Raw genomic sequence first — 26,892 nt, forward strand, 5'->3', positions numbered from 1 at the left:
GATTAGACATTAACTACCTCCCCTTAACCATATATTATTGTACTCCAGGGCACTTCCTCATTCAATCCTATTTTTATTTTCATTTTACCATTATATTGCGAGGCTACCCAAAGTTGAATGAACCTCTCCTCTGTCTAGGTGCCTGGGCCTAAATATATGCCAATGGACTGTTCCAATGTTGGGTGACGTGAAGTCTGATTCTCTGCTATGACATGCAGACTGAGTCTCTGCTGACATGAAGCCAGATCCTCTGTTACGGGAACTCTCTCCTCTGCCTGTGTGCTGGGCCTAAATATATGCCAATGGACTGTTGCAGTGGTGGCTGACGTGAAGCCAGATTTTCTGCTATGACATGCAGACTAATTCTCTGCTGACATGAAGCCAGAGTCTCTGTTACGGGACCTCTCTCCTCTGCCTGGGTGCTGGGCCTAAATATATGCCAATGGACTGTTGCAGTGGTGGCTGACGTGAAGCCTGATTCTCTGCTATGACATGCAGACTGATTCTCTGCTGACATGAAGCCAGAGTCTCTGTTACGGGACCTCTCTCCTCTGCCTGTGTGCTGGGCCTAAATATATGACAATGGACTGTTGCAGCGGTGGCTGACGTGAAGCCTGATTCTCTGCTATGACATGCAGACTGATTCTCTGCTGACATGAAGCCAGAGTCTCTGTTACGGGACCTCTCTCCTCTGCCTGGGTGCTGGGCCTAAATATATGACAATGGACTGTTGCAGTGGTGGCTGACGTGAAGCCTGATTCTCTGCTATGACATGCAGACTGATTCTCTGCTGACATGAAGCCAGAGTCTCTGTTACGGGACCTCTCTCCTCTGCCTGGGTTCTGGGCCTAAATATATGCCAATGGACTGTTGCAGTGGTGGCTGAGGTGAAGCCTGATTCTCTGCTATGACATGCAGACTGATTCTCTGCTATGACATGCAGACTGATTCTCTGCTATGACATGCAGACTGATTCTCTGCTATGACATGCAGAATGATTCTCTGCTGACATGAAGCCAGATCCTCTGTTACGGGACCTCTCTCCTCTGCCTGGGTGCTGGGCCTAAATATATGCCAATGGACTGTTGCAGTGGTGGCTGACGTGAAGCCTGATTCTCTGCTATGACATGCAGACTGATTCTCTGCTGACATGAAGCCAGAGTCTCTGTTACGGGACCTCTCTCCTCTGCCTGTGTGCTGGGCCTAAATATATGACAATGGACTGTTGCAGTGGTGGCTGACGTGAAGCCTGATTCTCTGCTATGACATGCAGACTGATTCTCTGCTGACATGAAGCCAGAGTCTCTGTTACGGGACCTCTCTCCTCTGCCTGGGTTCTGGGCCTAAATATATGCCAATGGACTGTTGCAGTGGTGGCTGAGGTGAAGCCTGATTCTCTGCTATGACATGCAGACTGATTCTCTGCTATGACATGCAGACTGATTCTCTGCTATGACATGCAGACTGATTCTCTGCTATGACATGCAGAATGATTCTCTGCTGACATGAAGCCAGATCCTCTGTTACGGGACCTCTCTCCTCTGCCTGGGTGCTGGGCCTAAATATATGCCAATGGACTGTTGCAGTGGTGGCTGACGTGAAGCCTGATTCTCTGCTATGACATGCAGACTGATTCTCTGCTGACATGAAGCCAGAGTCTCTGTTACGGGACCTCTCTCCTCTGCCTGTGTGCTGGGCCTAAATATATGACAATGGACTGTTGCAGTGGTGGCTGACGTGAAGCCTGATTCTCTGCTATGACATGCAGACTGATTCTCTGCTGACATGAAGCCAGAGTCTCTGTTACGGGACCTCTCTCCTCTGCCTGTGTGCTGGGCCTAAATATATGCCAATGGACTGTTGCAGTGGTGGCTGACGTGAAGCCTATTTCTCTGCTATGACATGCAGACTAATTCTCTGCTGACATGAAGACAGCTTCTCTGTTACGGGACCTCTCTCCTCTGCCTGTGTGCTGGGCCTAAATATATGCCAATGGACTGTTGCATTGGTGGCTGACGTGAAGCCTGATTCTCTGCTATGACATGTAGACTGATTCTCTGCTGACATGAAGCCAGAGTCTCTGTTACGGGACCTCTCTCCTCTGCCTGGGTGCTGGGCCTAAATATCTGACAATGGACTGTTGCAGTGGTGGCTGACGTGAAGCCTGATTTTCTGCTATGACATGCAGACTGATTCTCTGCTGACATGAAGCCAGATCCTCTGTTACGGGACCTCTCTCCTCTGCCTGGGTGCTGGGCCTAAATATCTGACAATGGACTGTTGCAGTGGTGGCTGACGTGAAGCCTGATTTTCTGCTATGACATGCAGACTAATTCTCTGCTGACATGAAGACAGATTCTCTGTTACGGGACCTCTCTCCTCTGCCTGTGTGCTGGGCCTAAATATATGACAATGGACTGTTGCAGTGGTGGCTGACGTGAAGCCTGATTTTCTGCTATGACATGCAGACTGATTCTCTGCTGACATGAAGCGAGATCCTCTGTTACGGGACCTCTCTCCTCTGCCTGGGTGCTGGGCCTAAATATCTGACAATGGACTGTTGCAGTGGTGGCTGACGCGAAGCCTGATTTTCTGCTATGACATGCAGACTAATTCTCTGCTGACATGAAGCCGATTCTCTGTTACGGGACCTCTCTCCTCTGCCTGGGTGCTGGGCCTAAATATATGCCAATGGACTGTTGCAGTGGTGGCTGACGTGAAGCCTGATTCTCTGCTATGACATGCAGACTGATTCTCTGCTGACATGAAGCCAGAGTCTCTGTTACGGGACCTCTCTCCTCTGCCTGTGTGCTGGGCCTAAATATATGCCAATGGACTGTTGCAGTGGTGGCTGACGTAAAGCCTGATTCTCTGCTATGACATGCAGACTGATTCTCTGCTGACATGAAGCCAGATCCTCTGTTACGGGACCTCTCTCCTCTGCCTGGGTGCTGGGCCTAAATATATGCCAATGGACTGTTGCAGTGGTGGCTGACGTGACGCCTGATTCTCTGCTATGACATGCAGACTGATTCTCTGCTGACATGAAGCCAGAGTCTCTGTTACGGGACCTCTCTCCTCTGCCTGGGTGCTGGGCCTAAATATATGCCAATGGACTGTTGCAGTGGTGGCTGACGTGAAGCCTGATTCTCTGCTATGACATGCAGACTGATTCTCTGCTGACATGAAGACAGCTTCTCTGTTACGGGACCTCTCTCCTCTGCCTGTGTGCTGGGCCTAAATATATGCCAATGGACTGTTGCATTGGTGGCTGACGTGAAGCCTGATTCTCTGCAATGACATGCAGACTGATTCTCTGCTGACATGAAGCCAGAGTCTCTGTTACGGGACCTCTCTCCTCTGCCTGGGTGCTGGGCCTAAATATATGCCAATGGACTGTTGCAGTGGTGGCTGACGTGAAGCCTGATTCTCTGCTATGACATGCAGACTGATTCTCTGCTGACATGAAGCCAGAGTCTCTGTTACGGGACCTCTCTCCTCTGCCTGGGTGCTGGGCCTAAATATCTGACAATGGACTGTTGCAGTGGTGGCTGATGTGAAGCCTGATTTTCTGCTATGACATGCAGACTAATTCTCTGCTGACATGAAGACAGATTCTCTGTTACGGGACCTCTCTCCTCTGCCTGTGTGCTGGGCCTAAATATATGACAATGGACTGTAGCAGTGGTGGCTGACGTGAAGCCTGATTCTCTGCTATGACATGCAGACTAATTCTCTGCTGACATGAAGCCAGAGTCTCTGTTACGGGACCTCTCTCCTCTGCCTGGGTGCTGGGCCTAAATTTATGCCAATGGACTGTTGCACTGGTGGCTGACGTGAAGCCTGATTCTCTGCTATGACATGCAGACTGATTCTCTGCTGACATGAAGCCAGATCCTCTGTTACGGGACCTCTCTCCTCTGCCTGGGTGCTGGGCCTAAATATCTGACAATGGACTGTTGCAGTGGTGGCTGACGTGAAGCCTGATTCTCTGCTATGACATGCAGACTGATTCTCTGCTGACATGAAGCCAGATTCTCTGTTACGGGACCTCTCTCCTCTGCCTGGGTGCTGGGCCTAAATATATGACAATGGACTGTTACAGTGGTGGGTGACGTGAAGCCTGATTCTCTGCTATGACATGCAGACTGATTCTCTGCTGACATGAAGCCAGAATCTCTGTTACGGGACCTCTCTCCTCTGCCTGGGTGCCGGGACCTAAATATCTGACAATTGACTGTTCCAGTGTTGGGTGACGTGAAGCCTGATTCTCTGCTATGACATGCAGACTGATTCTCTGCTGACATGAAGCCAGATTCTCTGTTACGGGACCTCTCTCCTCTGCCTGGGTGCCTGGGCCTAAATATATGACAATGGACTGTTACAGTGGTGGGTGACGTGAAGCCTGATTCTCTGCTATGACATGCAGACTGATTCTCTGCTGACATGAAGCCAGAATCTCTGTTACGGGACCTCTCTCCTCTGCCTGGGTGCCGGGGCCTAAATATCTGACAATGGACTGTTCCAGTGTTGGGTGACGTGAAGCATGATTCTCTGCTATGACATGAAGACTGATTCTCTGCTGACATGAAGCCAGATTCTCTGTTAAGGGACCTCTCTCCTCTGCCTGGGTGCCTGGGACTAAATATCTGACAATGGACTGTTACAGTGGTGGGTGATGTGAAGCCAGATTCTCTGCTATGGGACCTCTCTCCAATTGATATTGGTTAATTTTTATTTATTTTATTTTTATTTTTATTCATTTCCCTATCCACATTTGTTTGCAGGGGATTTACCTACATGTTGCTGCCTTTTGCAGCCCTCTAGCTCTTTCCTGAGCTTTTTTACAGCCTTTTTAGTGCCGAAAAGTTCGGGTCCCCATTGACTTCAATGGGGTTTGGGTTCGGGACGAAGTTCGGATCGGGTTCGGATCCCGAACCCGAACATTTCCGGGAAGTTCGGCCGAACTTCTCGAACCCGAACATCCAGGTGTTCGCTCAACTCTAGTTCAGATGAAAAAAAAAAATCGAGAACATTCGCAAATATGAATATATAACACTATATTCTAAATATTAGCGAATTCTCGAAAGTGGCTATATCTGCGATAAAAATTCGCTATTCGAATATTCGCGCCCAACACTAATGGTTATCCCACATTGGGATTTGTTAAGCCTTTAAAGCAAAAACCTACATTGTTTGATTTTAAAATAGCAAAAATAAAATACACTTTAAAAAAAGAAAATGTAAGTACCTGGAAACACATTTTGCATGTATCATAGAAACAACCTGATTCATATTTATTATCTGGAACATTTTCTTTTTAATCTGTTCAGGAGTCTTTCACGGGTGTTGATAATTAAACAGGATATTATTTACATCACAATATGGATTCCTGGCCATCTAATTTTATGGTTTAGGCGCTAGCATTCACGGCTGATTAGTCTTTAATTTCATAAATACCTACATATTAGGTATGAAATAAAATTTTCTCTCACGCTATTAGCATGTCATTATTTTTCATAGCATGAAATAACATTTCATTTTGGGATTAAACAACTGATACCAGCTTCCTTAGGTTAAATATTTATAGCATTTACACAAACAGGGGGGAATTTATCATGAGAGGAATATTTGAAGTAACTTTTGCTTGAGTCTGCCTTGGTGTACTTTATGCCACATTTATTAAACGTCACATAGTGTTTCATAAATTTGTCTTATCCTTAAGGCCTCTTGCACATGACCGTATGTAATTTGTGGTCCGCAAAAAACGGATTCACAAAAAATACAGATGATATTCGTGTGCATTCCGTATTTTGCAGAACGGAACGGCTGGCCCTTTATAGAACAGTCCTATCCTTGTCCGTAATGCGGACAATAATAGGACATGTTCTATTTTTTTTCAGAACGGAAATACGGACATATGGAAACGAAATGCACACTGAGTGACTTACGTGTTTTTTTTTTTGAGGACCCATTGAAGTGAATGGTTCAGCATACGGTTTGCGGAAAAAAAATTTGAACGGACACGGAAAGAAAATACGTTCGTGTGCAAGAGGCCTAAACCTAACACTTTTGTCTAGAAAAACTACTCCAGTTTTCCTTCTCCACTGGAGTGAGATTGCAACTTTTAAAGAAAGTCTCAGTGGTAAATCTGGAGTATAAACTCCATTAATATATCAAGCCACACCCACTTTCAACCCACATTTCAAAACTAACTAAGTAAATCATGTAAAAATGCAAGTTAGCGAAAAAAGTTGCAAAAGCCCTATTTTGCTACTTTTTTGTAGCCAGAATTCTGGAGTAAAGGCTAATAAATCAGGGCCATAGTGCATTATTAGCTCCATACCACATATTTATATTGTTTTTGTAATAGGGAAGGTTCTGTGCAGGATATATGTAAAGGTTAGAGGCGAACTAATGCTTATTAGTCTAAGAGAAAATAGAAATCACGTGACCGCTACCACTAGGTTGCTATGTACAGTACAGACCAAAAGTTTAGACACACAACGGAGGTACTCAGTTGGGGTGCCAGGTGATCCGTTACAGTGTGCAAAGCAGTAATCAAAGCAAAAGGTGGCTACTTTGAAGAACCTAGAATATGACATATTTTCAGTTGTTTCACACTTTTTTGTTATGTATATAATTCCACATGTGTTAATTCATAGTTTTGATGCCTTCAGTGTGAATCTACAATTTTCATAGTCATGAAAATAAAGAAAACTCTTTGAATGAGAAGGTGTGTCCAAACTTTTGGTCTGTACTGTATCTGAAGCAGGACATTTTTAAAAAGAAGAACTACTTATAACTGAAGAATTATGAATCACAACTTTATTGGACAATGTGTTTCAAAATAGGACATACTAGGTGGAAGTCCTGTTTAGAAACATGATGGCCAATAAAGTTGTGATCCAGATTTCTGGCTCAAACAGTACTTCCATTAGCGGGTATTTATTTCAAGTATGTTATATAGTTGATAAGGTTGAATAAGGAAACAAGTTCATCTAATCGTATAATCTTCCCAGTCGCTCCAAACTACAAATCTGAATAAATCTGAATAAAAAATTCCAAATATTAGAATAAATCCCCTGATCAACTCCTTATCTCCATTTTTCATTTTTATTATTTACTCCATATTTAAGTTTTTAAAAATTTCACATAGCAGGACAAGTTTTAGTTTCTATTGGCACCATTTAATATTGCATACAATGTAGTGGAAATACTACATACCATAGTTTTATGGGTTTTGTTTTTACGGCATTCCCTATGTGGTAAAACTGACCTTTTAACTTTACTCTGTGGATCAGCAATGCCACATTTTTACAGTTTTTCTTGTGTTTTAATACTTTTGAAAAAAATGAAAGATTTAAAAAATATATATTTTCATTGCCATACCCTGACTTTTTTATATTTATGTCTACTTAATTGTGTAAGGGATAATTTTTTTCAGGGTGATCTGTATTTTACATTGATATTTTGGGGTGTGTTTGATGAATTTTTTAGAGAGGTGAAGCAACCCAAAAAAACACAAATCAGTCAATTTGATTTTCTTGCATTACACTGTTCACCGTATAGAGATTAAAACTTTCATATTTTAATACTATGGGCCAGGGGCCCCATAGCAAAAATCTGAATTGGGCCCCCTAATCCCACCCACACCCATTCCACTACTAATTAAACCGTAATAGAGATAAATAACTAAAAAACTAACTAAAAAATTATATTTTACCTTAAGGTTTTGGTCTGGAAATTATTAACGTATATTTAAGTAGACATAGTTCCATGCGTATGTAGCCTACTACTGACAATATAAAGCCTTAAAGGGGTATTCTCATTTGAAACTATTCCCTATCCACAGGATGTGTACACTGCTCAAATATCTCTGGAATTCCCATAGAAATTAATAGAACGGTCCCTCCGTTCATTTCAGGCTTCAGGGAGTACAAGGCCTCCATTCTCATGGATAGGGGATAACTTGAAAGAACCTGAATAACCCTTTAAAGCAGGGATGTCCAACCTGCAGCCGTCCAGCTACTTCAAAACTACAACTTCTATCATGCAACAGCTGTAGGAAGGCTGCATTTACCTCTTCCCAGTCCTCCTGTGCTAATAAGCGCTTCCATAATGGCTTTTTTTAATGGACTTTATATGCCCATTTTAACAACAATGATAGTCTGCAGGGTTATTCACACACACATTCATTTTTTGATGGCCCATGAATAATTGCTGTCCAAAAACTGGATATGTCCTATTTTGTCTGTTTTCACGGACTGAAAGCCCCCATACAATTGAAGGGACCATTTTAACTGCCATTTCTCAAAAAGGCATCAGTAAAAAAAAAGTCCATTAAAAATAGACGTGTGAATGTAGCCCTACAGTATCATGCAGTCTAGATACACCACATCTACAGTCTTAGGCCTCATGCACACGACCGTGCTTTTTTTTGCGGACCGAAAACCGCAGATCTGCAAAAAACGGAAGCCGCTCGTGTGCCTTCCGCAATTTGCAGAACAGAACGGGCAGCCCATTGTAGACATGCCTATTCTTGTCAGCAAAACGGACAAGAATAGGACATGCTATATTTTGCCGCCCGCATCTTTTGCAGCCCCATGCGGCCCCATGCGGCCCAATTGAAGTGAATGGGTCCGCACTCGAGCCGCAAAAAACTGCGGCTCGGATGCGGACCTGAAAAACAGTCGTGTGCATGAGGCCTTAGGCCTCATTCACACAGCTGTATCTGTTTTTGCGCAAATTGTGGATCTACAAAACACTTATAACAGTCATATGTATCCGCATTTTTTTAAATTTAAATAAATGGGTCCGAATCCAATCCACAAAAAATGTGGTTCGGATGCGGACTGAAAAATCAAAAATAAAAAAATATATATTTACCATAAAAACTTGATTTCAACAATAGATCATTTTCTGATCGCACATTGCCTTTAATAACCTATAGTTTCAAAGCTCACTTTTTGCCCGCTTGAATATGAATCAATATTGGCACTGCATATGCAAGGTGCCAGTCCTGTGGAATAGATGTTAAGAGTTTTGTTGGACGGCACTCCTCTTTTCTTCGGTACAGTGCTCAATGGTAGTTGGGGTAATATGATAAAGATAAACCACGGCACTCATTATTGTAAGTTGAATCAATTGTATTTTTTAATCATCAATCCATCCAGGAATAGATAATATATAAACTGGCCAACGTTTCGGTCCTATCACAGGACCTGGCTCACGGCCTTAGTTTCTAGTAGCATGTTTCCTGATGGATGCCGAAACGTTGGCCAGTTTATATATTATCTATTCCTGGATGGATTGATGATTAAAAAATACAATTGATTTAACTTACAATAACGAGTCCTGTGGAATAGACCCTGTCATGGTCATTCCTGTATACCAGTCATCAGTGAAGAGGTTGTAGTCATCTATATACACACACATATATATCTTACAAGCTTACATTAGAGTTGTGCCTAACAACTTGAATAGGTAAGTGCATTTCATCACTTTCTTGTAGAGATGTCAACTTTATGGAGATCATGCAGCAGCAAGATCTGGGAACTCACTGTCAGTGACAGCCAGGCTATTGATAGAGAAGGCAGAAATGTTTTTTTTTTTTTTTTACCAAACCTGCCTTCTCCATCACTGTATATACAGCAATGCTGCTTCCTGCTCTGGTCCTAATGATCATGTGACTTCTGGATGTTGGGCAACTGCAAGAGCTGCTAGATCTTAGCAGACCTACTCCCATCAGCTCTGCTATGCATGTCAGGAGGCTGTATTTCACCTGTAATTTGGAGTTAATATGTCAGCCCTAAGAAAAATCATCAATAAAAAAAAAGTGTCATGTTAAAATCCCATAAAGGTCTTTTATGAATGTATGGGGGCATATAGTGTAAAAAATGAATAAATAATAAAAATGAACAGCACCACTAGTCTACATCGCAGCTTCTAGCCATGCCCGGTCCCCAAAGTGAAATATCCTCTTTATCAAAACCACCATAACAGAAAGGGTACGCAATTTAAAAACATATTTTTACACCTACTTTGTGTTCACACCTAAATCAGAGGTTCTGTTAGGGACTAGTGTTGGGCATGAATATTCGAATAGTGAATTTTAATCGTGAATATCGACACTTCGAGAGTTCGCGAATATTTAGAATATTCTAGATTTTTTTCCATCTGAAACCATGATCTCTTCCTGCTTCTTGCTTGTGGGCCAATGAGAAGGCTGCAATGTCTTTGTCTGAGCTTAGCAACATCCCTAACAACCAATAGGACAGTTGCCTACCCCTTACTATATAAGAACCTCCCCAGCAGCCATTTTCTACAGTTTTTTAAAATTCTGAGAGAGACAGCAGTGTCATTGCTGTGCTATGTGCTTTCCACTCATTGCATTAGATAGATAGTAATCTTAAATATATAATACAGATAGTTAGTGGGAGATAGTCAGTGTAGGTTATAGCCTGATATAGTGTAGCTGTTGCAGTGCAGGGTGTTAGGTAGTGTGATAGGTTCTGCTGTCCATACATACATGCTACAGACATGGTGCTGTGATGTCACAACAATACTTAGTGCACCAATCAGTAATATGTAGTCAGACCTTCTAAAATGTGAAGTTTCACGTATTGTGCCAAAATATGCGCATCGTTAATTGCCGATTAGCACAATAGCGAATATATTGGAGCACTCTATCTGCATATAAAGCCATTTTTAATGTTCTGCCGTGACAACCATTTTCTCTCATGAAACTTCTAGCATATTGGAAAATGTAGCAAAAGTGACCCACACCTGCATTGCGAGTGATTTACGTGAATATTACATTTCCAATTTTCGGAATCAAGAACATAATAGCGAATTCTCAATTTTGCAAATATATGACGAATATTCTAGAAAATATTCGTGAAATATCGCAAATTCTAATATTGCCCCTGCCGCTCATCACTATTAGGGACCTCCATTGTGGATTTAGTCAAAAACACCCAACAGAAATGGGTCTACACACAGGACTGTTTTGTCCACAGAAATGCAAGACTCCTGAATGGCAATCAGATGGATAACATTATAATCAGCTGGATTCTTTGACGTTGTTTGGCGTCAGTTATGTGCCGGACTGGGAATGTCTGTTATTTTTGCGGTTCTGTTCCTGTAGCAGAGCAGGACAATGAAAATCAATAGTGCTGATGTGAACAAGTGATGTTTGTGCACACAGGCTGGGCTGATTGTTTATACAATGCACTAAATATTATGATGTTAGCCTTTATCATTTTTCTCCATTTTAGCATAAAATATAAAAATTCACTATTTTCAAATGTTTTAACTAGCATTGAAATGTTCACAATGCATGAGTCACATGCAAATTCTTTATGTGTGTCTGCCCCAGATTTTTTTTTAAATGTAAGTGTCCCTTTGTGATGACCTAAGAAGTTTCAATAGTACCTAAAAGTTGATGGATTGGTCCAATTATGCTTGATAACTCATAATTCAGATAAAAAAGAACTGTGGAAGAAGATTGCGCTTTTCCTGAATGGGCAATTTGTTTTATAAAGTCAAGAAATTACAGCTAAGGACGAGAGAAAATAAATCATGAAAAAACTGCTTTACTATTGATCTTCTGCTAGATGTATCTGCCAGGATCCTTTCTCTTAGTTTTATGTACTTGAACTCATATTTTTCTCAACCCCTACACTGCCGGAAAGGCCTAAAGAGAAACATAAAGAAATAAAAGAATAAAAACCTTTATAGACTGTTTAATGTACACAGAGCCGGTGTTACAGTGTTTAGATCAGTCAGCACAATTATGTCCCTGGATTACTGAATTATTAATTATTATAAATTAAATCTACCCATAGTTCACAAAAAATTGACAGTTTCTAGAACATCCAAATTACTGCACCACCAGTCAACCTTGTATCCTATCCAAAGACCCAAAGATCTTGTTTCAAAGCCAAGCAAAACTCTCAGATCAGTGTATTTACCACACATAGTAAAATAAATCCTAAAAGCATGCTTAAAAGAGTTGTACCACTAATAACACATAGAACAGGGGATAAGTGTTTGATCATTCGCGCTTGGACCCCCAGCGATAAAACACTTATCTTAAGTACAGAAGTCTGCAAGTGACGCTGAACTGCCTCATAAGAGAGGAGCTGTATTGGACATCCATGTCCACCACTCCACTCCATTCACTTACTGCAGAGTATAGTGCTTACAGCAGTCCCATAGAAGTTAATGGAGCAGTGGACATGGATACGCACAGTCACTTAATCCTCAAGGGAAGTTCAGTGGCATTGTGGAACTTCATTCTCATGATAATTGGGGGTCCAACTGCTGAGACTTCAAGGAATCCTGTGGTGAGGGATTGTGTTATTAGTGGCACCCTTTAATAATAGATTTGATATACCTAATAATATCCTTGCTGAATATATCAGTGCATCAAACAATTACTACAGCTCCAGTCAATATGACCATTACTGAAGATCCTAGATCCTAGAATTTGGAATAATAATTTGAAGTCTGTCCTCTTAAACATGAAAAAGCATAGAAACACTAAAACAATATTTCAGGCCATTATATGACTTTTATCTGGCATTTTTTAGCAGTTTTCCCCTTTGTATGCTGAAAGTATAGTTTGCGGTTCTCCCAGAGCTGCCATCCACAGCAAACAGAAAGTAGAGGAGAACCTACTTCATAACCTTCTCTTACTCAGAAGCAACAATAGGATCATGGAGGACTATAGAGAAGTACTGGCCTGTATGGTTGTGAATAAAGCACTTGTGCTGAGACATAAGCATTCTAATTAGTTGTGCTGTGTCTTTATTTGTGTATGTCGCACTCAGCTCCTGCTTACTTCTCCCCCTTCCCTCTACATAGACTTATATACCAACATGTGTAATATGATCTTTTTGTAGAGCTGGTCCATCATGGATGGGCTTAAGACATTTATGAAAATGAAAAACAGTTAGCAAGGGGAAGGGGGGGGGGGGGGGTTAAACAACTGATAACATGAAAACTAGACATTAGTCTGTGATAATATACAGTCTCTCACAAAAGTAAGTATATCACTCACATTTTTGCAAATATTTGATTATATCTTTTCATGGGAAAACTCTGAAGATATGACACTTAGATACAATGTAAACTACCGTTTTTTTTGCCCCATAAGATGCATTTTATCCCCACACCTTATGAGGCTAATACTAATGAGCGCTTCCATTATGGAAGCGCTCATTCATACCGGAGGACCAGGAAGCGGTGAAGGCTCTTTCTCATCGCTTCCTGGTCCTCAGCTGTCGGCTGTGATGGCTGCGCATAGCGTAAGGGCACTCTTTAACCTCATGTTGTGCATGCCTGTTTGCAACACAGCCGACAGCAGGAGGAAGAGGATCGCGATGTAGGTGAGGAGAGGCGGCGTCCAGGAGCAGGAGAGGTAAGTGTTTTATTATTTTATAAAACATGAGGCTGCTGAGGACATAATGGGGGCTGATAGGCATAATGGGGGCTGAGAGGCATAATGGACTATAATGGGGGATGATGAGAGGAATGGGGCTCTTATCAGAGGTATGATTTGAGGTCTTATTAACATTGGGGGTCTGATTGGGGCTGTTAGCTGAGGTCTGATTAATATTGGAGGGTCTAAATGGTGGTCTGACCTGAGGTGTATTGAAAAATATTGAATTTTTTTTTTTTACTATTGTCCTCCTCTAAAACCCAGGTGCGTCTTATCGGCCAGTCCATCTTATAGGGCGAAAAATACGATAGTCAGTGTACAGCTTGTATAACAGTGTAAATTTGGTGTACCCTCAAAATAACTCAACACACAGCCATTAATGTCTAAACCGCTGAAAATAAAAATGAGTTCACCTCCAAGTGAAAATGGCCAAATTGTGCCCAAAGTGTCAACATTTTGTGTGGCCACCATTATTATCCAGCACTGCCTTAACTCTCCTAGGTATGGAGTTCACTGGAGCTTCATAGGTTGCTACTGGAATCCTCTTCCACTCCTCCATGATAATATCACGAAGCTGGTGGACGTTAGAGACCTTGTGCACCTCCACTTCCCATTTGAGGATGCTCAATAGGGTTTAGGTCTGGAAACATGCTTGGCCAGTCCAGTACCTTTACCCTCAGTTTTTTTTAGCAGGGCAGTAGTTGTTTTGGAGATGCTGCACTGGCATCTGCACTCTGCAATCTAATTTGCAGGGTGCCCATGGGAGACAGAGGGAGGCCGCTCTCTCTGTAACCATTTGCATGTGGCGGGCACAATAAGGGGTTAAACAGCCCAGATTGGCTCTCCGGGCTCTTAGAGCAGGAGTGCGGCTCACATGCCAGAGCCAAGCCCAGGCTCTCCGCTGCACGGGAGACCCATGCAGAGCTTAGACTGGGCTGCTGTAAGAAGAGTTCAAAATCAACTACTGTTTTGTGTCTACACCGATCACAGTGATAATGCATTAACTAGATGTGATAACTCACCAAGTGTGTGTATTAACTCTACTACATCTGTATATGTACAATTGTATGTCTCCATGGTTACAGACTACAAACACGCCTTGTGTAGTCTGATCCTGCAGTTATGTGTAACACTGTTTCTTCTTTACTAGCTTCTACCAGATGTTGTGGAAGTGAAGTAACAGTACTGTATGATTCCTACATCAACATAACAAACAAACGCAGAATACCATAATTTATCGCAACCCCTATAAATTGAATCATGACAGTCACTGTAAGCTGAAATTTATCAAGACTGATGTGTATGTATATGTATCTCAAAGAAGTTCATTGCTGGACTATAGCTGCAGGAAAGAAGTGGCACCTGCTTGGTACTGAATGTATTGTACGAGCATTTCACGGCCACTGGAAAAAAGCCAAAAGAAAGGATGGAATAAGCTTGCTGATGAGCTGCCCAAAGCTGGCGTGTGTTACGGATCAACCAGAATCCAGCTCCCTCTTCTCCGCCTGCGCTGATGTAACTCACTGGAGTGGCAAATTACATCAGACCTACAGCTGTAACCCGACATTATGATTAATTTGATCAGTAATTTCTCCTGTTTTTCATTTTAATCGGTGCGACTGTTCTGCTGTGACAGGTCTTTCAGATCTAATTAAGATAAATTTCAGAGTAAAAGACTTGGCAGAAATTTCAAGTCAAATCCAAGCTTCAAGTGTGAAGACTGGAGGCACTAATCAATCAAGTTCTGGGAGAAAATATGCAGCGCTTTAACTCAGCAATCAACCCATTAATACCTAAGCAAATTTCACATTCTCTTGGACTGTTTAGTCATTCTCTCAAAACAGTTTGGCAAAAGAATGAGCCTTTCATTATATGTGTATGATCACGGCCCTGTCAGTGTGCACTAGGAACAAATAGCCAAAAGCAGTCATGGCAATTCTTGCAGACCTTAGCTCTCAAAATATCAAATGCTACCTTTTCCTATTGATTTGTTCTGAAACCGAACAGACCTTATGAGTGTGTTGTCCTTACCTGCTGGTGCCTATAATGAGACCTGTCTGGTCTGTGGGCATTCTAGGATTAGGAAGTCAACAGGAAAATTCAAGAACACTGTTTGGTCAATATGGTTTCAAATACATTTTAAGACTCCTACAACAGACTTTTGGCTCTGGCTTTTGAAATTAGGGCCTTGAACTATGAATATACTAGTTTAGAAATGAAAATAGCAATTTAGATAACGCTGGTGAGAAGCTATCTATCTCTATCAATCTATCTGTCTAAAATATTTATCAACTTATCACTTATTGACAGTTTAAAAAGTGACTAAACTTTTCTAAAACCTTCCTTTAAAAATGTTCTAAATAGCCTTAAATTATTTTTGTGGTATACTTTATTATAATTATCAATAATATAGCTCTCCTACTCAAATAGGCACCCAATGTCCTGGGTGTTATTGCGTCTTAAAATCATTATTCTAGTATAGAGCTGACATTTCAGCACTGTACTGGTGTATGGATTTCAGTGGGGGCCGCAGGGAATACTGCATAGGCCGAAGCACAGATTGCTGCTCCTGTCTGTGCTTCCCTCAAGCTAGGGCAAATTCTGGCACAGCGCATCAGTACCTTGTAACCTGTACAGATGTGCCATGCCAGGAGGCACTCACCACTCCCTGGTCTTCTTCTGTCAGTGCCGAATGCTTTGCTGCTACCTGCACACAGCATGGGGACATAGTCGTGCTCTTTGACCTCATGCAGTGAGATGTTGGGTCACAGTAGAATGTGGCAGGAAGAGCGCTAGATCTCAGCAGCACCGGCAGCATTTGGAACAGGAGAGATGAGTTGATTTCTTTTTGTCTGATCTGAGGTATGATAACATTGAGGGTCTGATTTACATTGGTGGTCTGATTGTTGGAGGTCTGAGTTGGGGTCTGATTAACATTGGGGGTCTAATCTGAGGTCTGATTGGGGGCATGATATAAGGTTAAATTAACATTGGGGTTCTGATCTGAGGTCTTATTGGGGGTCTGATTGAGGGTCTGAGCTGGGGTCTAATTAACATTGGTGGTCTGATCTGAGGTCTAAATTGGTGGTTAGAATGATATTGGGGGTCTGATCTAAGGTCTTATTGGGGATTTGAGCTGGGGTCTAATTAACGCTTGGGGTCTGATCTGAGGTGATTAACATTAGGGGTCTGATCTGAGGTCTGATTAACATTGGGGATTTGATATGAGATCTAATGAAAAATATTTTTCTTATTTTCCTCCTCTAAAACCTTATGGGTCTTATGGGGTGAAAAATGTGTTATTTTCTCCAATACGGATTTCCACATCAGCATGAGAATTACCTTAGGGTCACTGACAATATTATATTTTATCTTTCAAATGTAACATGCTTATGAATATTATAATGATTGCATGAGGAGATACTGAGTACATCAGGAGCTTTCATGTTCTCGTCCAATGAGATCAAGGTTGCATGGATTCTCATGTAAATAATTCTTGAGCTGATTGCCCCCGAATGTGCAAGGGTCATGGGATTTGTTGTACTCAACTTTCAATTTTATGTTGAAAGAAACTGGGTATAATGTTGAAACCCCAAACTGAAGAAACATGTATTAACCTTGTGATCTTTGTTTATGTCTACAGGTTTCTCTGCCTGAGAGATGCTCTTGCTTAAATTTTCAACTGGTTCCTGTTTCACTTTTGTTCAATGTTGGGCAAAATCCTACCTCACAGAGCTGTCAAATTGGGTTCTGGCACTGTTCAGTTAGATCAACCAGATTGGGCTCTGGCACTGTTCAGTGAGATCAACCAGATAACATAACCACCAGATGAATAGTTTTTAGTCCAGAATCTCACCAAACATGAAGTGTATGAGTTGATATAAGTTATCTGGGTAGTAGTATAGATCAGTTTGAAAGTCATTACAAACCATAGTAGCTTATAATTAAAGGGGCAGTCCTGCAATAGCAAATTATTATTTATCCTCTGGATGGGATAACTACTAGATCAGTAGGGTTTGACTACCGAGACTCCCAGAATGGTAGTCCTGTGTCCCATGTCCTATGACTGAATGGAGTGGCCATTGCTTATGCTGTTCTATTCTAAGTCTATATGGCAGATAGGGATAACTGAGTACAAAATAGACTATGAATGGCTCGACAAAGCGCTGTTGGAGCTCAAAGCGGCTGTTGCCTTTCTTTTTGCTATGTGACCCGCACCCGCTATGTTTTAGACCGAATAAAACTACGATGTTATGAAGATTCGGTGAGTGCCACCTTGTTGTTTTTTTTTCTTCTACTGTTGAAGACTATGAATGGAGCAGCAGCACATATGCTAGACCTCTGTTCCATTCAAGGATGAGACACAGGGCCCTTTTTCTGGTGATCAGTGGGTGTCCTAGTGGTCAGACCTCCACGAATCTGGCAGTTATCTTCTATCCAGTAGATACCAGAATACTCCTTTACTTATAATGAAATCTGGCCATATCTTTGATTCTGTGTCACTCCCTTGTTTTATAGGTGCACTTTAAAGTGACTACTTAAAACTTGCCACCATTCTTACTTTGACAGCGTACAGTATAGTAAATCAATCAACCAAAGTTAACTTTGAAAAAATGTTCTGTTAAAAATAAGACCCATTTAAGTAAATTTAATATAAAGTGTTGTGGAATTTCTTTTCAATAGAGAAGTGACAAGGAACAGTTTATGAATCTTGATGTGCCATTAGATGATGTTGTGGTGTTAATATTTGTTCATTTTGTGGAACTTTTAGCCATTTCACCTAGGCAAGCCACTTTCATTTAATTTCCTTTCTGAAGAAACAGTGTCTGTATCTCTATAGAAATAATTGTTGTTATCCGTCAGAGTTTTTGAAACAAACAGCCTCATCATTCTGAATTACTGTCTTCTCCTGACAATCTTTGCATTGCACTAAACTAATATCCTTTAGATGGATTCTGAATAATGTAGAAGGGTGAAACTAGCAGAAAATAAGAAAGAATCAAGGAATCTTAAATGAAATGTAAACTGTCATGTATTAAACTGGGTTTAATATTATACAACACTATTACAAGCTGCTTTATGTTCAGATTTTTCTCATTTGGAATATGATTTCCGTGCTGTACTGAACTAAATCACACCAGGTCTACCAATGAATCTCAACAAAAGGAACATGGCTTGTATAAAGGTAGGATATTAAGATAGGCCATGAATGGATGATGCCTAGGGTATGACTTTAGGCACTCCAGCAATCATTGCTGTATGACGCACAGTCTGGACCATATCTAACTTAAGTTATACACTATTATTTGTGTGGCCACATGTATGTTACTGCTACTTTAAGAAAATGTATACATGTACTCTGATATAAGTATTATTTTGCAGGAGACAAGCATCTACACATACCGTTAACTTGATTTACTGGTGGAAAGCCAGTTACGCATTGGTGTTCTGCTGTGTATATCATATTGCATGAAGTGGGAGCTACATGCACACGACTGTATTCATATTGAGATCCACAAACCAAGGATCCTCAAAATACGGACACCTTCCATGAGCAATCTGGATTTTTTTCAGTCCCATTAATAATAGAAAAGGCTATTTTTGTCTGCAAAACGGAACGGACATATGGATGATTTATTTTTGCAGACCCATAGAAATGACTGGGTTCATAGGTGAGCCACATGAAATGGGATTTGGACAGGGATTCAAAATACGGTCATGTGCATGAGGCCTTAGTCTAATATTTGAAAAGAGCTTTACTTTCTGCTTATCTGGAAATTAATAGCTTTCAATGTTTTCCATATTGCCAGTCAGATATGCTCATACATTAATTCAATTAGTATCTACAGATGTGTCCTTCCATACCTTCCCTCGAGGTCTAACATATCCCAAGATGAACTGTATGACATGAGATGACCAGCTTAAAAAACACATATATTTTGTGATACTTTTTCACGTGTATGCTATGTGTTCCACGTGAGGTCGCGATAATGAGTTTGTTTTGCGAAAAAATTAAAGTCCTAATCAAATTCAAACAAGGATAAGAGTGGATTATGTTTACTTTATGGGCAAGATGTTAAAAGAAAATGTACAAAATGGTTCATATTCATGCAATATTTTCAAAACACTCCATTTTAAATATCACTTTGTCTGTGTGGTCTACTAACCTGACAGTAACGGTATTGAGGTTTGAATAGAGGAAAAGAAAGAAGAAAAACTTCTTTATAATGAGTTTTGGAAACATTTTAGGTTGTATTATCCTATAAAGAGAACGCCAATACAATTTTATTAATATACTACACCCACTTAGCAGCCCCCAAATAGAGGTAATGAAAAACTCACCTCCTACCTATGGGGCGTCAGATGATCCCTCTTAGTTAAAAAGCATCTCTAAAATGTGTTGTGTACAGTGTTTCTTACATAACATGTGAATCCACAGAACAAAAAAACTGATTTGCTGCCATGTTCGACATTTTGGGGCGCTGTTTAGTGGAAATAAATTACATTCACCACTAGGATAACTATTAGAGTATCAGACAGATGCACTCATTTAAAAAAGGGCTTTCATAGTGAAGAGTCCTCTTTAGAGCTTAATATATTGAACTTGGTCCTTAATATGGGTTATTCAACTTTTAAAATGATGACCTATTCTTATGATAGGTCACCAATATTAGATTGGTGGGAGCTTGATTGTTAGCACCCCCACTGATCAACTATTTGAAGGAACGGTGGACATTCAGGCAAGTACTGTGGCCTCTTCACTATTTGCGTTGCTCAGTAATTTTAGCACCAGTTGTGCAGTATACAGGATACAGTTTGGTTTGTTCAGAGGGAATGTAATGAATCCTAGGCTGCCCTGCATACCTTTTATAGACCTAATAAAACACCACAATAATCAGGCAACTTTAATATTTTGAGTATTTACACTGGAGATCTAAACCATAATCTTCAACCCACATTGTACTTTCTGAGTCACGTTTAAATTTTGTATCAAATTCATAATTTTCAGAAGGTTCCATAAAATGTGGGGACAAATGTGATCATTGTTAAATGTGTGGGTGATAGGCAAGTATATGAGATTATTAAAGGGAATGGCTGTTAGGCTTCATCCTTAGCCTTAAATGTGTGCAGATCTTTTTTCTTTTAAAAGTCGTGTTTACAAAAATGGATACTACAGCAGATGGAGAGTAATTTAGTACAGCTGCAGAATTGTAGACAATGGTACCTGTCCAACTCAAATGTGAACATGAGATAGCAATCTATATTTTACTTACCTGCAATGGGTTTGGTGGGGTCATTGGGGAAGGAAGGCCATGTCCTGGTGATTGATTGGGCTTTTGGGGTGAGCTGCAGGGCTGCTGGCTTGTAGCAAGTTGGCTCTGGCTTTTGTTCGGTGTTTGGTTTTGCTGCTGTTGCTGATTTTGTTGCTGTTGGGATTGCTGTGAAGGATGAGGCTGAGATGACTGCTGGGGTGATTGCTGATGCTGGGCTGACGTTTGCTGCTGTTGCTGCTGTTGTTGTTGCTGTGATCCTTGATGATGGTGGTGGTGATGATGCTGATGTAGCTGCTGTAGATGCTGAAGCTGCTGAAGTTGTGAGTTCAGGGATGAGGTAGCTATAAACAACCAACATAATGGGTTAATTATCTGAAGTGTGAATTGTCATGAATTAGTCACCAAATACCTTATGTTTGGATTTTAGTTACCCATAAGTTGCATTAAAGTTACAACATTACCACCCCTGATAAACAATAGGATCTCTCTACTGGTGAAAAGGTGGCATCCACTTTTTTCCTAACGAGAAACAATGGGGTTACATGTGAGCCACAGAAGTGTTGCAAAGTAATTGTGGAGCCCAAGGGATTTTTTAACCTTTTGGCTAAAAGAAACAAACAAAAAACCTTATTTGTAATATATTTTTTATTAACATCGTTTATCACCATTTGGCTTCTGCAGATTCATAGTAGATAGAAGCTGCAGAATGCTGTTTAACATAAACCCCCTGATAGCTTGTTCTTCTGTCGTCCCTATTTGACCTCTCCTCTATGATCTCCTATGCTGATTTATGACTAAATCAAAGTTTAATCTATAAATCAGTTCACAATTTTTACAGTAATCAGGAAAGGATTGAAGAACAATTAGCCAGACGATGCTAGCTACTTGGTTTAGCAAAAGCTGATGAATTGAATCTGCAACACCCCTATCGCTACAAGGACCTTGTCTACAGAGGAACGGGGGCAATCTCCCTCAGGAGCCTAACTAATTAAAGGGGTTGTCCCATGGGAATATTCAACTTTTATCAAACCAGCACCCAGATCTGAATACCTTTATAATTGAAAGTAATTACAAATTGTATTTAGCTGTTGAGTTATTCACTAAAATCTATCTGTATAGTGCCACCTTTTGATAGCTCTTTTTCAAAATTCTTTGTCCATCTCACTGAGATGGAAGCACAAGCTCGTTTCATCCTTCGACTGCCACCAGCGGCAGTAGAAAAGACACATTCCTTGAGAACAGACACATCCCCTGAGCTGCCAGCTTGAAATAAATCTAGCAGTTCGATGGAGCAATGAATGGGCAAATGTATTGATCCATGTGAGGTACAAGGCTGGTACTAACTTTGTTAGAAAGAGATTGTCATGAACTATATGATGTCTGGTTTTCATTTTTTACATTACTAATGGGATAACCCTTTTAACCCGGAGTGGCCCCTGCACGTCATATGGAATCCTGTCTTGCGTTCACTGGGCAGCTGCTAGCAGGTGGAATTGCCAGGGTCAAACCCAGAGGGGAAAAACATTGAAGTCAAATTAGTAACCAAAATCCATAACAGAGACAAGCAGCACAATAACAAAAGGCAGGATGGTAGTCAAGATGATGGTGCAAGGTCATACAAAGTTGCAAATGCAAAGGATAAGGCAATGATGCAAAATGCGTATACCAAATTAGCATACACAGGAACCAGGTGGAAAGTTCAATAACTGGGATTCAACAATAGCGCAACAGGATTTAATTGGAGCCCAGATCTAACTGATTGACTCTCAAAGAAACCTCACTTCTACCTCCCTGCTCCATGTCAGAAGGTGAATCATCACAGCTCTCAGGCTACACCCTATTTAGGCTACACCCTATTCTGCTTCTTTGCTTGGCTTCTGGAGCAGAGATTGTTACAAAACTGACATATTTATCACAGAACAGCAGTCTGAAATGTCCTATTATAAAAATGTTTTTGGGCCAAATACATGTAAATCAATTATTAAAAGGCTTTAATCAGTGACACAATCTAATGCTATTTTGGTAAAAAAAAAAATTAAAACAGTGTTCAAAACTGGACATTAACTTTATCTACATATAATTCTCTTATTTGCAAGAGATTGTTGGGCATCCTTATATAATTAAGACTGAGGTGAAGCTGCTACCTTTATACAGTTCATGGCTCTACCACTGGGAAACATGTATATAAATGTAGCCTGGGAGAGTCAACCTGATTGATCAAAATGCCCAAATAATCAAATGAATGTGTGATCGCATTTCGATTGAGAATGTGTTTTTTCAGTCAAGAAAGTGTTCTTGTTTTCTTAGTATAGATTTACCCTCCAGTACATATACCAATAGAAACACACCTTTTACATAAAGGGTGGTATTATTAATAGTGATGAGCGGCAGGGGCTATATTCGAGTTTGCGATGTTTCACAAATATTTTGTAGAATAGTTGTCATATATTCGCGAATTTCAACAACTGAATTTGAGATTATTTTATTGAATGCGAAAAATCGGCAATGTAAAAATTGCGTAATGCGAATTCGTAACGTGAAATACAGGCGTGGGTCACTTCGGCTACATTTTTCAAGCTGCTAGAAGTTTCATGAGTTTCTCCTGAGACTGGAGAAAATGGTTGGCACGGCAGAACATTAAAATAGCTTTATGTGTAGATAGAGTAAAGTGCTCCAGTATATTCACAATTGCGCTAATTTGCAGTGATTAGAATTTTTTATTTTTTGCAGTACGTGCAACTTTCCATTTTAGCAGGTCTGATACAGATTATTGATTGGTGCACTGATTGAAAGTATTGTTGTGAACATGACATTGCTTCCTTCTCATTGGCCCACAAGCAAGAAGCAGAGAGGAATCAGCTGGAAAAAAATGCCAAATATTCGAAATAACGAATATACAGGTATAGCACTATATTCTAAATATTTGAGAATTCCCGAAGTAGTGATATTCGCAATAGAAATTCACTATTTGAATATTTGTGCTCAACACTAATTATTAATACATAGTAAAGACAATAGATGGGGCCACTAAATCCAGAAATAGCCACTGTAATGTACTTTTGCTGTTATATTTGGTAAGCTTTTAACAGTTTTCACCTTTAAAATGACATAGTAACTCCTAAGGCCTGAAAGTGTTCTCAATTCAATATTGCTTTATAGCACTAAATTTGACTTGGGAAATATCAGCCAGTTCACAGCTTTAAAATGGAAAAAAAGAAAGAAATGACACGTGTTGAAAGTTATTATTGTGCTATTCTCAGGGTCAGCGTAGTTCAATTATACTTTTAGGTGCCATTTTATCGTGAACATTGGTAAGGTATCTCCTTTAAGAGCATTGCAGTTAAGATAAATTAAGCACACCCCTGCCGTGTAAGAACTGTATTTTCGTGTTGGCTTCCAGTCACCAGCATTCAGTCCTGTTGTAAAACCTCCCTATAAATGATATGTCATTTTACCACTTATGCTAGAGTGTAGTGTGACAAAAAACTGTCTTTAGATGTTAGCAAAAAGTAATGAAGGATAAAAAAAATTCTAATCAGATACAATTAATAGGTAATGTGGTAATGAAAGAAGCACTAATTAATGATAACTGCTGTCTTAGAAATGTGTAAGGCCATGCAAAATAGAAAAGAGTTAGAGATAGACAATTTAAGAAAATCCACAGTTTTTCCCAATTTTTTTTGTTTTTGGGACTGGTCGATGTTAGGCCCCTTTCACACGGGCGAGATTTCCGTGCGGGTGCGATGCGTGAGTTGAACGCACTACACCCGCACTGAATCCTGACCCATTCATTTCTATGGGGCTGTTCACATGAGCGGTGATTTTCACGCATCACTTATGCGTTGCGTGAAAATCGCAGCATGTTCTATATTCTGCGTTTTTCACGTAACGCAGGCCCCATAGAAATGAATGGGGTTGCGTGAAAATCGCAAGCATCCGCAAGCAAGTGCGGATGCGGTGCGATTTTCACGCATGGGTTCTAGGTGACAGTCTATTCACTGTATTATTTTCCCTTATAACATGGTTATAAGGGAAAATAATAGCATTCCGACTACAGAATGCTTAGTATAATGGTGCTGGGAGGGTTAAAAAAAATAAAAAAGTTAACTCACCTTATCCCCATGATCGCCTAGTTCCCGGTCGGTCTCTTCTTTAGCTGTGGCTAAAGGACCTTTGGTGATGTCAGATCACATGCTCCATCACCATGGTGATGGACCATGTGATTGGAGCATGTGATCTGACATCACCAAAGGTCATTCAGCCCAAGCCCACAGCTAGAGAAGAGACCGACCGGGAACTACACGATCTTGGGGATAAGGTGAGTTAACGTTTTTATTTTTTTTTAACCCTTCCAGCACTATTATACTAAGCATTCTGTATTCAGAATGCTATTATTTTCCCTTATAACCATGTTATAAGGGAAAATAATAGAATCTTCAGAACATCAATCCCAAGCCCGAACTGCTGTGAAGAAGTTCGGGTTTGGGTACCAAACATGCGCGATTTTTCTCACGCGAGTGCAAAACGCATGACAATGTTTTGCACTCGCGCGGAAAAATCGCGGGTGTTTCCGCAACGCACCCGCACATTTTTCCGCAACGCCCGTGTGAAACCAGCCTTACATTCTCTTTAGATATTAGGGCTGAATAGTTCTGTTCAGCTCTGATACGCTCTTCTCACCAGGATCACGGTAATGATTTTAGGTCTTAAGTTACTGCTTCCCATTATATTGTCACTGGAGGAAACAGTAGTGCGAATGTCAGGATGACCTTTGTCTTTTGGACTTTCAGACTACTGTTTCCCTCCAGTGGCAAAATAGCAGGAAGCAGACTGTGCTGAAAAGTGTAATAGCTGTCAGAGTAGTCTAAATAATGGATTAGGTGGGCACAACTGGTAACATGATTCACCGGTGTCTTCATTTTTGCTCCAGTCTAAGGGTCCATTCACACATCCGTGCGTGTTTTGCGGATCCACGGATCTGCAAAACATGGACACCGGCCATGTGCGTTCCGCATTTTGCGGACCGTACATCGTCAGCACTTGATAGAAAATGCCTAATTTTGTCCGCAATTGAGGACAAGAATAGGACATGTTCTATTTTTTTCGGGAATGGAAATGCGGACCCGGAAGTGCGGGTTCACATTTCCGGATCTGGGCAGCACATTGTGCGGCCCCATAGAAATGAATGGGTCCGCAATTCTGTTCCACGAAATGCGGAACAGCATTGCGGACGTGTGAATGGACCCTAAAGAACAGAGTCCGAAGAAGAGTCATGGGGTAATTTAGGTGGGTAATTTTTTAAACTTTTACATTTTCAAAAAAAATTATAATAATTTCATAACAGTAAAAATATACAATGTTCTAGCAATAATATAATGTTATAACGCCAAACAAGATCATTCAGAATATCAGTAAATGGAATCCACAACAGGGATCATATATCTTGGGTAGTAGCAATAAAATTGTTATAATCCAACATAGGATAAGGATGGGAGAGAGGAAAAAAAGGGGATGGAGGCATAATAGCAGAAAATTGGAAAAAAAGCTATCTGTTTGTATTTTTTTACTTTTTAGGTTTACCACACAGGGACAAAATGACTGCCTGGTCAGGTTGGTTTAATTTACTACTAATTATAATAGACTGCAGAATTCTAAATCAACTAAGAACCCCCTCCCCAATCAAATATATACAAATACAATCCAGACTATGGTTTAGGCCTCTTTCACACTACAGTATGTTGCATTCAGTGTTTTGCGTTCCGTTTTTCACGGATCCGTTGTTCCGTTTTTTGCTTCTGTTGTGGTTCCGTTTCCGTTCCGTTGTTCCGTTCCGTTTTTCCGTATGGCAAATACAGTATACAGTAATTTCATATTAAAAATTGGGCTGGGCATAACATTTTCAATTGATGGTTCCGCAAAAAACGGAACAGATACGGAAGACATACGGATGCATTTCCGTATGTGTTCCGTTTTTTTTGCGGCCCCATTGACTTGAATGGAGCCACGGACTGTGATTCTCGGCCAAATATAGGACATGTTCTATCTTTTCAACGGAACGGAAAAACGGAAATACGGAAACGGAATGCATACGGAACACATTCCGTTTTTTTGCGGAACCATTGAAATGAATGGTTCCGTATACGGACCGTATACGGAACGCAAAAAACGGAC

At 40.7% G+C, this 26,892-nt stretch overlaps 1 protein-coding gene across 2 annotated transcripts in view; it reads right to left on the minus strand.

Annotated features, from left to right (window-relative positions):
- Positions 1 to 26,892, minus strand: part of POU6F2 (POU class 6 homeobox 2) — a 540,820-nt gene that overhangs the window by 161,600 nt on the left and 352,328 nt on the right. For both annotated transcript variants that reach the window (XM_044295292.1, XM_044295291.1), the window contains exon 4: positions 20,722 to 21,062. In XM_044295292.1, coding sequence (XP_044151227.1) covers positions 20,722 to 21,062 — 341 coding nt within the window. The remainder of the gene's footprint in view (positions 1 to 20,721; positions 21,063 to 26,892) is intronic.

The sequence above is a fragment of the Bufo gargarizans genome, chromosome 5, assembly GCF_014858855.1.
Source record: "Bufo gargarizans isolate SCDJY-AF-19 chromosome 5, ASM1485885v1, whole genome shotgun sequence".
In the NCBI taxonomy this organism is placed as follows: Eukaryota; Metazoa; Chordata; class Amphibia; order Anura; family Bufonidae; genus Bufo; species Bufo gargarizans.